The 13,755-nt window shown below is 37.9% G+C and overlaps 2 protein-coding genes across 20 annotated transcripts in view; one reads left to right on the forward strand and one right to left on the reverse strand.

Annotated features, from left to right (window-relative positions):
* The first annotated feature begins 3,358 nt into the window (after positions 1-3,358).
* On the forward strand, positions 3,359-7,073 carry c15h3orf80 (chromosome 15 C3orf80 homolog). The gene has a single exon (XM_087283687.1). It carries the CDS (start codon positions 3,564-3,566, stop codon positions 4,050-4,052), a length of 489 nt encoding a protein of 162 aa, XP_087139813.1. The 5' UTR covers positions 3,359-3,563; the 3' UTR covers positions 4,053-7,073.
* The window catches only part of ift80 (intraflagellar transport 80 homolog (Chlamydomonas)), a 42,525-nt gene continuing 32,147 nt past the window's right edge, over positions 3,378-13,755 (reverse strand). For 4 of the 19 annotated variants that reach the window (XR_015508573.1, XR_015508570.1, XR_015508577.1 and 1 more), the window contains 8 exons: positions 13,371-13,518; positions 11,363-11,534; positions 9,629-9,718; positions 8,989-9,161; positions 6,591-6,714; positions 6,322-6,457; positions 5,675-6,103; positions 3,378-4,016 (listed from right to left, as the gene is read on the reverse strand). Coding sequence is in view for 8 of the 19 variants with exons in the window: in XM_087282863.1 (XP_087138989.1) it covers positions 6,347-6,457; positions 6,591-6,714; positions 8,989-9,161; positions 9,629-9,718; positions 11,363-11,534; positions 13,371-13,518 (818 nt within the window). In the remaining 11 variants the exon portion in view is untranslated. 19 annotated transcript variants of the gene reach the window in all.

Below are 13,755 nucleotides of genomic sequence, written 5' to 3' on the forward strand. Positions count from 1 at the left end.
CACTTTACCACTCGCAATTGCGACTTTTTATCTCAAAATCCTGACTTAATAATTTGCATTTGCGAATGTTTACCTCAGAATTCTGACTTTATAACTCGCAATTATGACCTTTTGCCTCAGAATTCTGACTTTACGACTCGCAATTGCGACTTTTTATCTCAAAATCCTGACTTAATAATTTGCATTTGCGAATGTTTACCTCAGAATTCTGACTTTATAACTCGCAATTATGACCTTTTGCCTCAGAATTCTGACTTTACGACTCGCAATTGCGACTTTTTATCTCAAAATCCTGACTTAATAATTTGCATTTGCGAATGTTTACCTCAGAATTCTGACTTTATAACTCGCAATTATGACCTTTTGCCTCAGAATTCTCACTTTACGACTCACAATTGCGACTTTTTATCTCAAAATCTTGACTTAATAACTTGCAATTGCGAATTTTTACCTCAGTATTTTGACTTTACGACTCGCAATCGTCACTTTTTACCTCAGAATTCTGACTTTATAATTCACAATTATCACTTTTTACCTCAGAATTCTGACTTTATAACTCACAATTGCGACTTTTTACCCCAGAATTCTAACTTAATAACTCACAATTGCAAATTTTTACCTCAGAATTTTGACTTTATAACTCACAATCGTGACTTTTTACCTCAGAATTCTGACTTCATAACTTAATTAGAATTAAAATATCACATCAAAACGATTATCTTTTACATCACTCATCTTTTATCTAATTGTGAAACTACTGAAAAACAAAGTACCATAAAAGCTAGTCAAGAATGCACTGCAAAGAAACATTTGATGGTAGCAAATCAAAAATAGGATATATTTATGCTTATTTTTGAACGATGGAGTATAAAAATCCTGTTTACAAAAAGTGCTGTGAAGAAGCCGCCATTAAAACAATGCTAGCTGCAGTCTCTGTCAGCAAATGTTTATTTGAATGTTCTGCTAATGACACTGAGTTTCATATTTCAGTAAATGAGAGCGACTGCAGTGAGAAACCCGATCCCTCATGAATCTGGCTGGCCAACTTGACTCTGTTCCAGTGTATTTGATGGTATAATGCTCCAGTAATCACATTTGACCAATTGGACATTAGCTCTGTTTATGAGAAGTGAATATCGACTTGAGCCGTACAAGCAAACTTTGGTAAATGTATACTGCACAGTCATTCTGCCTTTTTTGAGGCTCGTAACGCAATTTAGCCTCCATTTGCACATAAAGCCAATATTGTAAAGCTGACGGTTCCTCCAGATCTAACACTGCATGGCAAGCCTTAATATATATTATACACAAATGAAATTTTCTTTTTAACAAACATTTTAGTGTGATAAATTAAAATAAGATATTGAGTAATCATTGGATTAATAATTTTACATTACAGTACAATTACTAAATTTCATGTCTAAATCTGCGTCCCCTCATTCAACTGTAATTTTGTTTTCATCTGTAACTCCTAACAAAATACATGATTCTGACGTTATAACTCACAATTGCGACTTTTTACCAAAGAATTCTGACTTCATAGCTTTTTGAAAAATTAAAATATCACATCAGAGGGAATACTTTTTACATCGTTCATCGTTGAAACTACTGGAAAACGAAGTCGCAATCACGACTTTTTACCCCAGAATTGGCATTATAACTCGCAATCGCGACTTTTTACCTCAGAATTCTGACTTTATAACTCGCAATCGCGACTTTTTACCTCAGAATTGGCACTCTAACTCGCAATCACGACTTTTTACCTCAGAATTCAGACTTTATAACTCGCAATCCCGACTTTTTACCTCAGAATTCTGTCTATGACTCGCAATCCAACTTTTTACCTCAGAATTCGGAAATGCGAATTTTCACTTTGGAAATTGGATTTTATAAATCAATCTTGACTTTTTACCTTAGAATTTTGACTTTATAACTGGTAATTGTGACTTTTTACCTCAGAATTACTTTATTACTCGCAATAGCAACTTTTTACCTCAGAATTTAGAAATGCTAATTTTTACTTTGAAAATTAGATTTTATAAATTAATCGTGACTTTTTACCTCAGATTTCTGACTTTATAACTCGCAATTACTTTTTACCTCAGAATTCTTAATATAACTCGTAATTATGACTTTCTACCTCAGAACTCTTGACTTTACAACTCACAATCATGACTTTTTACCTCAGAATTCGGAATGTAAATTCGATTTTATAAATCAATCTTTACCTTTTACCTCAGAATTTTATCTTTATAATTTGCAACATTGACTTTTTACCTCAGAATTCGTACTTTATTACTCGCAATCGCAAACTTTTTACCTCAGAATTTAGAAATGCAAGTTTTTACCTTGAAAATTAGATTTTATAAATCAATCGTGACTTTTTACCTTAAATTTCTGACTTTATAACTTACAATTATGACTTTTTACCTCAGAATTCTGACTATAATTCGCAATTATGACTTTTTATCTCAGAATTCTTACTTTATAACTCACAATTACGACTTTTTATCTCAGAATTCTGACTTTGTTACTTGCAATCGCGACTTTTTACCTCAGAATTCTGACTTTGTTACTTGCAATCGCGACTTTTTACCTCAGAATTCTGACTTTATTACTCGCAATCGCGACTTTTTACCTTGGAAATTGGATTTTATAAATCAATTATGCCTTTTTACCTCAGAATTTTGACTTTATAACTCGCAATCGTGACTTTTTACCTCAGAAATCTGACGCTATCATTTGCAATTGTGACTTTTTACCTCTTAATTCATACTTTCTAACTCACAATTATCACTTTTATCTAAGAATTCTGACATTGTAACTCGCAGTTAAGACTTTTTACCTCAGAATTGTGACGTTTTGCAAGTGACTTACCTCATAAGTGTGATTATAACTCGCAATGACTGTTAACCTCAGAATTCTAACTTTATAATTCAGAAATGTGAGTTAATATCCCACAAAATTGGCTTACAGCTCGCAATTTCAAGAAGAAAAGTCGCAATAACCTTTTTGTTTTTAATTCAGTAGCAGAAACAGGCTTCCAAACCTATCACAGCTGATTATGCACTTGAACTTAAATCCTTTTCTAGCCTTAATAACATCGCCAATATCGATCCGTAATCACAAGAAGCTCCAGCAAACAATTGCACCCTGTTCATCAGCATTACTCACTCCTCGCTAATCTCATTACGCTGTAAGATGAACTGTATAACGCAAAATGAAATATAGCTCAGCGCATCAGTAAGGCTGGTGTTTATAGTTTGAGCAGTAATGGCTCCATTCAAACCCACAGAGAAACAGTGCCATGCATTTTTAATCAGGTGGCTTTATAAAAGTCACCTTCTTCATTCTGAGGGACGGAAACTCAAACAGACTGACGGAGAGCGCAGAAGATGGTGATTTAATAACATTTGCTCTACAATTTAATTTGTTTTTGTGTGTGTGTGTGTGTGTGTGTGTGTGCATGAACAGAGCTACACAACACACTTCTCCAGAGTTGATTCAGAAAGTAAATTTGGTGCATGCCTGAAGGAGCATCAGATATCTAATGCATAGAAAGCATGAGAGCGAGGACGTTTCTCAGTGTTGCTCCCGTGTTTCTGGGCATCTCCTGCGCTGCGCTGAAAAACTGTGCGGAGATCCAGTGTGAGGAAGACCAGGAATGCTGCAATCCTCAGAACAGCAGCCAACAGAACGCCCAATGCTGTAAAGTGCACAGTTTTCTGGATAACCTGGACTGGCTGGTGCGCAGACTGTCGGGTCTGCTGATCCTGCTGCTGCTCTTCATTGTGGGATACTTCATCCAGCGGGTGGTGTGTCCCCGTCCCAGACGCCAGTCTCCAGAGGAGCCGTCTCTCCTGCACGGACACACATTATCCCAGGACTCGCTCTCAGGGGGATTCAGCTCTCCGGTTCTGCTGCTTCCGACTTATGAGGAGGTGAAAAATCTGCCCACATATGAGGAGATCATGATGGAAGGCAATGGAGACGCTCTGAACTCAAACGCAGGAGCGCTGCAGACGGCGAGAAGAGCCAGAAACTCTCTGTAAACTCCTGCCTTTTATATTGTGTGTGTTTTCTTAGCACTATTGCATGCACAATGTGTGTTAGTAGCTGATGTGAATACAGTGTGTGTGTCTCAGATGCCAGATTTTTTCAGATTGTGAAACATGACAGTGGTTTCAATGGTTTTAAAGAGGCTGTGGCAAAAATCTGTAAGCTATTGGTTAACAGTAAGATCCTTAAATGGACAGTTCACCCAAAAATTTACATTTAAAGAGTTAAACCACTTTTTTCCACACTTTTTTGTATTTTTTTTTAAGCGAGATGCTAATGGTCTAATCTGATTCAATGATCTATGCTAAGCTAAGCTAAAAGTGCTTCAATCCTCCAGATTTTCTGCTTCCGACATATGAGGAGGTGAAAAATCATGATGGAGACGCTCTGAACTCAAAGACAGGAGCGCTGCAGACGGCTAGAAGAGCCAGAAACTCTCTGTCATTATATATTGTGTCCTCTGTGTGAAGAGTTGATGTTTTAACAGACGTTTTGGCTCTATTATAAATAAGCACATATCTATAATAATATCTAATATCTTTAATACACTTTACAGATTCTATTGTTTCAGTGTAGCAGCTGTTTTGCATTCGGTTTGTTTCACAATGTGATTTCTAGCTCTATGCGTGCAGAAAAATGTGTTAATGGCTGATCTGAGTGCAGTGCGGGTTATAATTTTCACATGATTACAGTGCTTGAAATGCCACATTTTTTTAGGATTGTAAAACATGACAGTGATTTCAATGGTTTTAAAGAGGCTGTGGTAAAAATCTGTAAGCTATTGGTTAGCAGTAAGATCCTTAAAGAGATAGTTCACCCAAAAATTAACATTTAAAGAGTTTTACCCTTTATTCCCCACTTTTTTGTATTTTTTTCTTTTTGAGCGAGATGCTAATGGTCTAATCTGATTCAATGATTTATGCTAAGCTAAGCTAAAAGTGCTTCAATTCTCCAGTTTTTCTGCTTCCGACATATGAGGAGGTGAAAAATCATGATGGAGACGCTCTGAACTCAAACACAGGAGCGCTGCAGACGAGCCAGAAACTCTCTGTCATTATATATTGTGTCCTCTGTGTGACGAGTTGATGTTTTAACAGACGTTTTGGCTCTATTATAAATAAACGCAAATCTATAATGACATCTAATATCTATAATACAATTTAAAAATTAAATTGTTTCAGTGTAGCAGCTGTTTTGCATTCGGTTTGTTTCACAATGTGATTTCTAGCTCTATGCGTGCAGAAAAATGTGTTAATGGCTGATCTGAGTGCAGTGCGGGTTATAATTTTCACATTATTACAGTGCTTGAAATGCCACATTTTTTTAGGATTGTAAAACATGACAGTGATTTCAATGTTTTTAAAGAGACTGTGGTAAAAATCTGTAAGCTATTGGTTAGCAGTAAGATCCTTAAAGGGATAGTTCACCCAAAAATTAACTTTTAAAGATTTTTACCTCTTTTTTCCACACTTTTTTTTTTTTTTTGAGCGAGATGCTAATGGTCTAATCTGAGGCTGTGGTATTGACATGATGATATATATTATTATATATATTTTCTTGGCGCACTTTGGGTCCATTTGTACCAACTGAGCATGGTGTTAACCCCACAGCCTACCTGAGTATTGCTGCTGACCATGTCCATCCCTTTATGAGCACAGTGTCTCCATCTTCTGATGGCAGCAGGATAACGCAGCATGTCATAAAGCTCAATCATCTCAGACTGGTGAACATGACGATGAGTTCACTGTACTCAAATGGCCTCCACAGTCACCAGAGCTCAATCCAATAGAGCAGCTTTGAGATATGGTGGAACGGGAGATTGGCATCATGAATGTGCAGCCGACAAATCTGCAGCAACTGTGTGATGCTATCATGACAATATGGAGCAAAATCTCTGAGGAATATTTCCAGTAGCTTGTTGAATCTACAACACGAAGGAGTAAGGCAGTTCTGAAGGCAAAAACGGGACCAACCAAGGTGTACCTAATAAAGTGGCCGGTGAGTGTAGATGTTTCATCTCGTTTGTTGATGGTTTTGTTTGTAACTGGATAACAGAAGATGGATGTTAGGTGTAAACACGTCTCATTCACTCGATCACGAATGCAAGTATTGCTCTTTTAAATCTCAATTTATTAAAAAAAACAAAACAAATCTCTTCTGAAAGACACCAAGAGGTTGTTATAGATAAATAAAACAGAACTAGACATGATGCATGTTGACAGTGTGTGTGTATAAATCAGTGTCTGTCCAGCCTGGATTTACCTGCACTAGATAAGAAAGTGTGTGTTTATCGCCGAACAGACACACTGCTTCTGACAGACGAGTTGGCTGCTCTTTCCCGCTCTTTAGCGAACTCCATTTCAATTTTAGCCTGGATCTTCTCCCAGTCCACCTCCACCTGGACACAAGAGGAAAAGTATACGAAAAGTATAGTATATATATGAAAAATGTACACAATTATTAGTGAATGAGAAGCATTCGGGAAACTAATCCTGTCTGAACAGTGTAAATGGACATGCGGGTGAACATACTCCCTCAGAGTACTGCAGGAATCTCTTGTTGGTCTCCTGTTTGCCAAAGTCCTGCAGGAACTTGTGTCTGTGAGCGAGCACCGTGTCCACGTGGGTTTTGTACTTGACTGCTAACTCCAGCGCCCTGCAGAGAGAAACACATGAGCACAACACACACACACACATGCAGGTCTGTCACAATAGTCAACATATCGACTTAGCGTGCAACACATGGACATGACTTCAGTCATTTTTAGTGATGCAGTATATATCGTCCATCATGTCTACACAAAATAACATGTCTTAGTTGATTGTGCTGCTTCTGTCATCTCATCTGATCTCCACTGGAGGGATGAGCGAGTTCAGGGTTCAACCCTACAAACAATGCTTACTAACTACTGACAGCTTTAGCAGAAGGTGTCCAAATGAGCCCGGTTCTGAATCTGTGGTCCACTTCCAGACAAGTGACGATTCAGGAATAACATTAAAGCCATTTTACAAGCACATTTACATGCTGTTCTTGTTTCTTGAATGTGTTTATGATTGTTTATATGCTGTTGTATAATCATTACATGAACACAGACATAAATTGGTCTTCAAGAGTTCACATTTAGCTGATGACTGATATTAAAGCGTGTTTGGCGTGCTGTCCTGGGAGAGAGCCTCAAGCCCTGGGCTCCCTCCCGTCTGTAAAGTGAGAGGGGAGTTTGAGTTCAGATAGGCCTTGAGAACTCCCCCACTTATTATATGGCTAATAGCGATGCTGATTAAGAGTTTATCAGTGGTGCCAATTTGGTTGGATCAATTCACTTCGTCTTGTTCATTTCGTCAATGGAAATGGCTTGAAATAAATAGACACTTGACAGTAACGTGATTGAATACATGTGAATGAACATGAATGAATAACCCAATGCAGCAGATTAAACAGTTACGAAAAGTTATATCGCTAACATTTGATATTCTTTTACATTTTAATCTCGTCATAGACTAGTCAGCGCATCAAGGCGTGCACATTCAAAGTTTGTAGTCATATTACTAGTGCAAAGGACATGTCAAGTTTGAGTCAAGCTATAGGCAATGAACATGTTTTGCCCCTATAATCAATGATGAAATTAACACTGGTAGCAATTTTTCCATGTAAAGATTTATGAGCAAAATGCATCCGATGAGAGACTAAAGAGAACAAAATCATCACTTCTTCACAAACTGGAGCAGATTAGTCAGAGAAATGTAGTTTAGTGTGTTGGGATTTGCCAGTGTGGTGTTTTTCTGCTCTAATAATTGAGAAGACGAAGACGAAACGCAATGAACGCGGTGGCTTTTGGAGGCGTGAGGCGCTCTATGGGAGCGCAGACAGATGCTCAAGACCGTTCTGGAAGGAATAGTAATAAAACTGAAGCGCTGTGATGACGGACTGACTGCTGAGGGGTTTTATGCTGTGTCCACACCAGATGCGGAACGCGCGGATAAATCGCGCTATTTGCGCGTAAATAGCCGCGTGAACATTTGAGTTTACTCGCTTCACTCGCGCGTCAAACCCCGCTTCATTCGCGTGTCAAATTCACATCAGAACAGATGCAGATTCGCGTGATGGACAGGGCTTCTGTCGGCCCGGTGACTCTAGCTTCATAGCTAAATGGCTAGCATGGATTTTATGAAGAAAATAACAGTGTTTATGTGCTTTATGAAGGCTGAAAAACAGCGTCGAAATGTTTAGGGTCGTGTCTGAGTCCACTACATCCTTTCAGAGGTGCATCCAGCTCTGTGAGCTCATAAACTCCTCCAGAAACTGAACCTGGATGACGGAGGCTTTCAGCGGTGCTTCTGACTGAGCCAAGGCGAGTTTGATGAACTGTTGTCGGTGAAGGCTGGAGGATTTTCCTCGGAACACCGACAACAGTTTCTACGTCACAATCACGCCCCCACAAGAGCAAGCTCCTGATTGGTTAACGTGGCGCGAATGTACGCTGAAGTTCAGATTTTCGAAATCGAGAGATTCACGTGAAACGCTCGTCAAACGCGCAAAACGCTCAATTCGCCCCGCGCCATTTGCATCATTCGTGCCGCGCCATTTGCGCGTATCGCACCGCAGGATGTCTATTCGCACGTTTCCATTGACTTAACATGTAAATCACTCGCGCTTGACGCGGGTGCCGCATCTGGTGTGAACGCAGCTTTAGAAAGAGCAAAACAGCATTTCAGATCTTTTATGATGTGATGGAAAAACTGCAAACTCCACCAATGCATCTTTTTTTGAAGCTGGATTTTATGTGTGTTTCTATCATAGTTTATGCACTTTTTTTCTTACCGGATAAACAGTTTAACCTTCTCAGTTGTGTGTGCGTAAGGTTTTTATGTGAATTTTTAATATTAACAAGATTTCCCTTGTTTTATGCAATGAAAGGAAGCCGTTTCACACCTGTCCCAGTTGTAGAGGTTGATGTGGATCTGGATGGCGTGGTAAATGAGGTTGGCCTGCAGGAGCGTGGCCTCGGCCTCCTGCACGTGTCCACTGAACAGCAGGATGTGAGCCAAACACGAGTCTTTAGATGGCAGATCTTTAATGAAGTTGATGTACTGCACCTTATCAATCTACCAGACACAGAGAGCGGTGTTAAAGGAATAGCACGTCCAAATCTGATAACTAATTTACTCATCCTTCACTTGTTCCAAACCTGTTTGAGTTTCTGCCAATGGCGTAAGCTAAATAATCTAGTTTTTCCTTTTAACGTAAGATTATTCTGCTAATCCATTGGCAGAATATTCAGCTTGTTTTTTTGGGAAAAACTCACTTAATTTTAAAAAATTATTGCTTGAAACAAGAAAATCTGATTTGCTTGTCTATAAACTGCTTCTTAATTTAAGAATTTGAAGATATTTGGACTAGAAACAAGACAAAAACTCTATGTAAGAACAGCATTTTCTGCAGTGTGGGTAACAGTATTTCTTACAATATCTTCTTTTGTGTTTAACATAGAGTAAATGATGAGGTAAATGTCTTTAAAGTTGCCGGAAGAGCCCCTGATGTGAGGTCTTTTGTCCGGAATTCACAGATTCACCTCTCCTATAGCTGCGTACGCCACCTCTGCTGTGCTCAGCTCCCTGTTGGCCATCGCCAGTCCAGCCAAACACGACCAGAGCGTCTGATCCTGCAGAGAAAACACCAAAATCAGGGCCTGTGTTTAATAAACATTTGATCTTTACCACTAAGAGTTCTCCAAAACAGCAGGAAAAGTTTTGTAGCTAAGAGTATTTATTAAAGCTGCTGAGATCAACTTTTATTAAAACTATTGACCTTATATTTCACGTTTGAGCGTGAAAAAAAATCACTAAAAATCCCTTTTTAAATGAACTGTATGTAGATATTATGAACTACATATGCCAAGCATTCTCGAATGAATAGATTCTTTATTATATTATTTATTTTAGAAATTAATTACTGATAGGAATGACATGGATCAAAAGCTCATATAAAAATAGAATGATAGCAAACGAAAGCCTTGTAGTGAAATGTGACATTTAGAGAACTGATTTCATTTTAATATTTCATTTATTTGTGTTTCAATAGTGTGACTCTGCTATATTGTGATATTAAAACAGCACTGCCCTCTACTGGTGTCACACATGATAATGCAGGACAATAACACAGAGACAAACTGAAAGACATACCTCCTCCTCAGCAGCACAGAGACAAGACGAGAAACCACAACATAAGACACACATTAACACAAATAACACACACACACACACACATGTACACATTTGTTGAAGTATCTTTTAAGTTTTTTTTTATACTGAGCTTATCGTATTTTGCCTAATTGAACTTAATTTTTTTTTATTACAAGTATTTATTGAAATTAGTTGTGTTCAGTTGTTAAATGACAAAAAAAAAACTAGAAATGTTTTCTGAAATTATTGTAATTTTTTTATATTATTATAAAATAATTCTCAAAAAATTGGACATTGTGACTACAATATCGACATATTAAACATAAGCAAAACAAAAACGGATCAAGCACAGTTCCTTGAGGTACACCAGTTCATTTACTCAGTGCACTGTAGATACGTTAAATATGCCGAGTTCAGTGGCTAATCTGCAGGATTCAGCTGAGGTGACGTGACGGCGACCAGCGAGACCTAGCTGTCATTCAAGTGGCCACGCCCTTAATTATGCAAACTTAATATAACTTAATATAAAGGAAACGGATGAGTTATAAAAAAATTCACCCCCTCACAGTTGTCATGAAGGGTAATATTAGCTGTATTAACCAAAATCTTTTTTTGTAGCAGGCTGTAAACACCTTTATTCTGCTGTAAAGTTGGCCATTCTAACAGTGGGCTCAATTGAAATTTGCTCTGTTTTGGAGGCAGGAGCGGCCACGATTTCGGATGAATTGCAGTTTTAGTTACTTCCATATTGGCTTCCTGAGGGAGAGCGGGAGGTTGCCGCTTGGTTTAAATACATTTTACCTGACATTTATTGCCATACTCAAAGCAGCAAAAATAGGCAGTAAAATAACTAGCAGATGCTTCGAAAATGAAATTCAGAGTGCAAACCAACAACATCAGTCCCTCAGTAGCCTAATAATCATCTTAAACAAGGTTTAGTAGGTATTATTTGATTAAAAGCATTGGGAGTGCAGTGGTTGGTGTTTTAAATGTCGTGTTTGATGTGGACAGACGATTTGCTTGCCACTGGAATCTTGTCGTGTTTTGTTAGGAGACAGTGTTATCAATTGAGTTGTTTTCCATACGTCGTGACTGAACAAGGGTATAGTGAATGCTGTGCTGACCTTGGCGAAGCGGCAGATGCGGAGAGCATCCTCCCAGCGGGCGCTGCTGGTGTACTCATGCAGTAAAGTGGGGTACGGTGACACCGCAGTGCATACCAGAGAGCCGTCCACACGTCTGACGGTCACCTGACTGCCCACATAGCTCACCATCTGAGGAGGACGACTGAACTCACTGCAGAAGACAAGATTCTTTTATTTACCCATGTTTGAGCTTTTGCTTAACTGAAACGGTATAGCCTCTCGCTGACCTTTAGAATATTTACTTTACTTCAAATTTACTTGTACATCAAAACTGATTTAATCGGTCACTCTTAAATTCATATGATCATGGCATTCATTCTCTTAAGGAGTAGTTTCCTCACAGCATTCATTTCAGCTGCGGCTACAGTTTAGCTAACCCTCTAACTAGGTTCACACGCTGTCTGCAACGATCGTCATGACAACAGCCATTTACAGAGTACCTCTACCAAAAACTGCTTTAGCTAACTGCTTTATCAAAAAGATGGGATTTTTTCTTACGTCTGTAAGGATGTAATGATACTGTAGTGCTGTTATCTCCGTTTATCAAAGAGTTGCATATAAGATACCAAAACTGTCTTGAAGTGAAGCACACTTTTAATTTTGACGTACATTTTCGCTTTATAATTCGAGTGCACATTTTACAAGATAACACATTATCATTTGCCAGTCATATGTAGCCCACACGGAATCTGCGTGTGCAGATTTCTGCAGATTTTTAGCCCATCATTAATTCTGTTTATTTACTTGAGTAAATGTGTGTAAATCTAAATTTGTTTAGTTTTTTAATTAATTACAGTAGTATTATTGACTAATATGAAAATGTAAACCAAAGGCGGCAACACCAAGGCTCCAAAAATACAAATTTATTAAATTAAAAAGGCTGACACAGAGCGTGTAACGTTTCGAGCCGCCGGCTCTTCATCAGACAATGTTTATCACAGTCAGGTGCTTCTTTTTATACACTTCCGGATCACATGATCTCCTCTCGCATATATGCCAACATATACATACATGCATATGTATACATACACAATCGTTCATATATACATATACATACACATGAATACATTTCATTTGCACTTTTTGCGGTTTTGGCTGAGCACCCAATTAAGAAAGATGTGCGTGCTTTTGTACAGTTTTTTCTAATATGAAATTGTTCATCTGATTTATGCACAATGCAGTTTGTACAGTAATATTTTCTGTCTATTAGTAGATATATTATATGAGAGACTGGCTTAGTTTACCAAATAAAGTGAGTCTAATTAGATTTGCAATTTTAAACATTAAATAAAAGTTTAAAAGATATTATTTATTATTTCCCTAATTAAGGTTTTAGTTATGATACTCCTAAAATAATTCTGCAGAAATCTGCAGATTTTTACCAAAATTCTCTGCATAAATAGCAAAAAACGTCCGCAGATTCCGTCTGGCCCTGGGCATATGTCATTACTCTGCTAATTTATTCAGTGCTTTACAGCTGAGCACCTGCATGTAACAGCAACAGTAAAGCTTGCTTCAGACTGACATTGCAAAGTGAACTATTGTAAGCACTTTCAAAGATTTAATGGCATATTTTTATAAGAGTTTTATTTATTTTTAAGTTAGAATATTTTGTATAAATAAATGAATTCAATATTTAATTAAATTACACAAATTAAACCAAACATATTTTAGTCAACTAAATAAAGAGTAGATTAAGTCAACTAAAATCTCTTGAAATATAGTCAACTAACACTAAAATAAGTCAGAAGACTAAAATATTACTAAAAGTTTGCTGTCAAAATGAACACTGGTGGATAGAAGGGCATCCGCTGTGTAAAAAGTTGATGGTTCATTCCACTGTGGTGACCCTTGATAGATCAGAGACTAAGCCGAAGGAAATGAATGAATGATTCTTACTCAGGACAGTAATAAATTATAGATGTTTTGTACGATCTCTCTTATTTTATTAAGTTATTCACTTTTTTACGAATTCTCAGGTGAGTACCTGCTGTCCTTGGTGAAGATGGTTTTAGGCAGCAGGTCTTTGTCCACAAACACTACACTCGGGTAATACCACACTGTGAACCGGTTGTCCTGGATTCCACACAGGATGTTTGCAGAGTCGTTCCAGGCCATCGTGTCGACCATCGAACCTGAGGATGATTTACAAGACTCAATCAATTAAACTTTAAAGGGGAGCGATTACGCAAAGATCACTTTTGCATGAATGAGAGGGTTAAACCCAGTTGTGTGTCAGCAGTGCATATCCAGCCTATAATGGTAAACATTAATTAATTCTGTTTGTTATAATCAGACTTGATAAAAACAGTCTGCAGAAACACTTTTGATTGACATTCTCCCTTTGTACGTGTCATCAGAGGGGAAAGCCC

This window comes from Danio rerio, chromosome 15 (genome assembly GCF_052040795.2).
Source record: "Danio rerio strain M-AB ecotype USA chromosome 15, GRCz13ab, whole genome shotgun sequence".
NCBI classification, from domain to species: domain Eukaryota; kingdom Metazoa; phylum Chordata; class Actinopteri; order Cypriniformes; family Danionidae; genus Danio; species Danio rerio.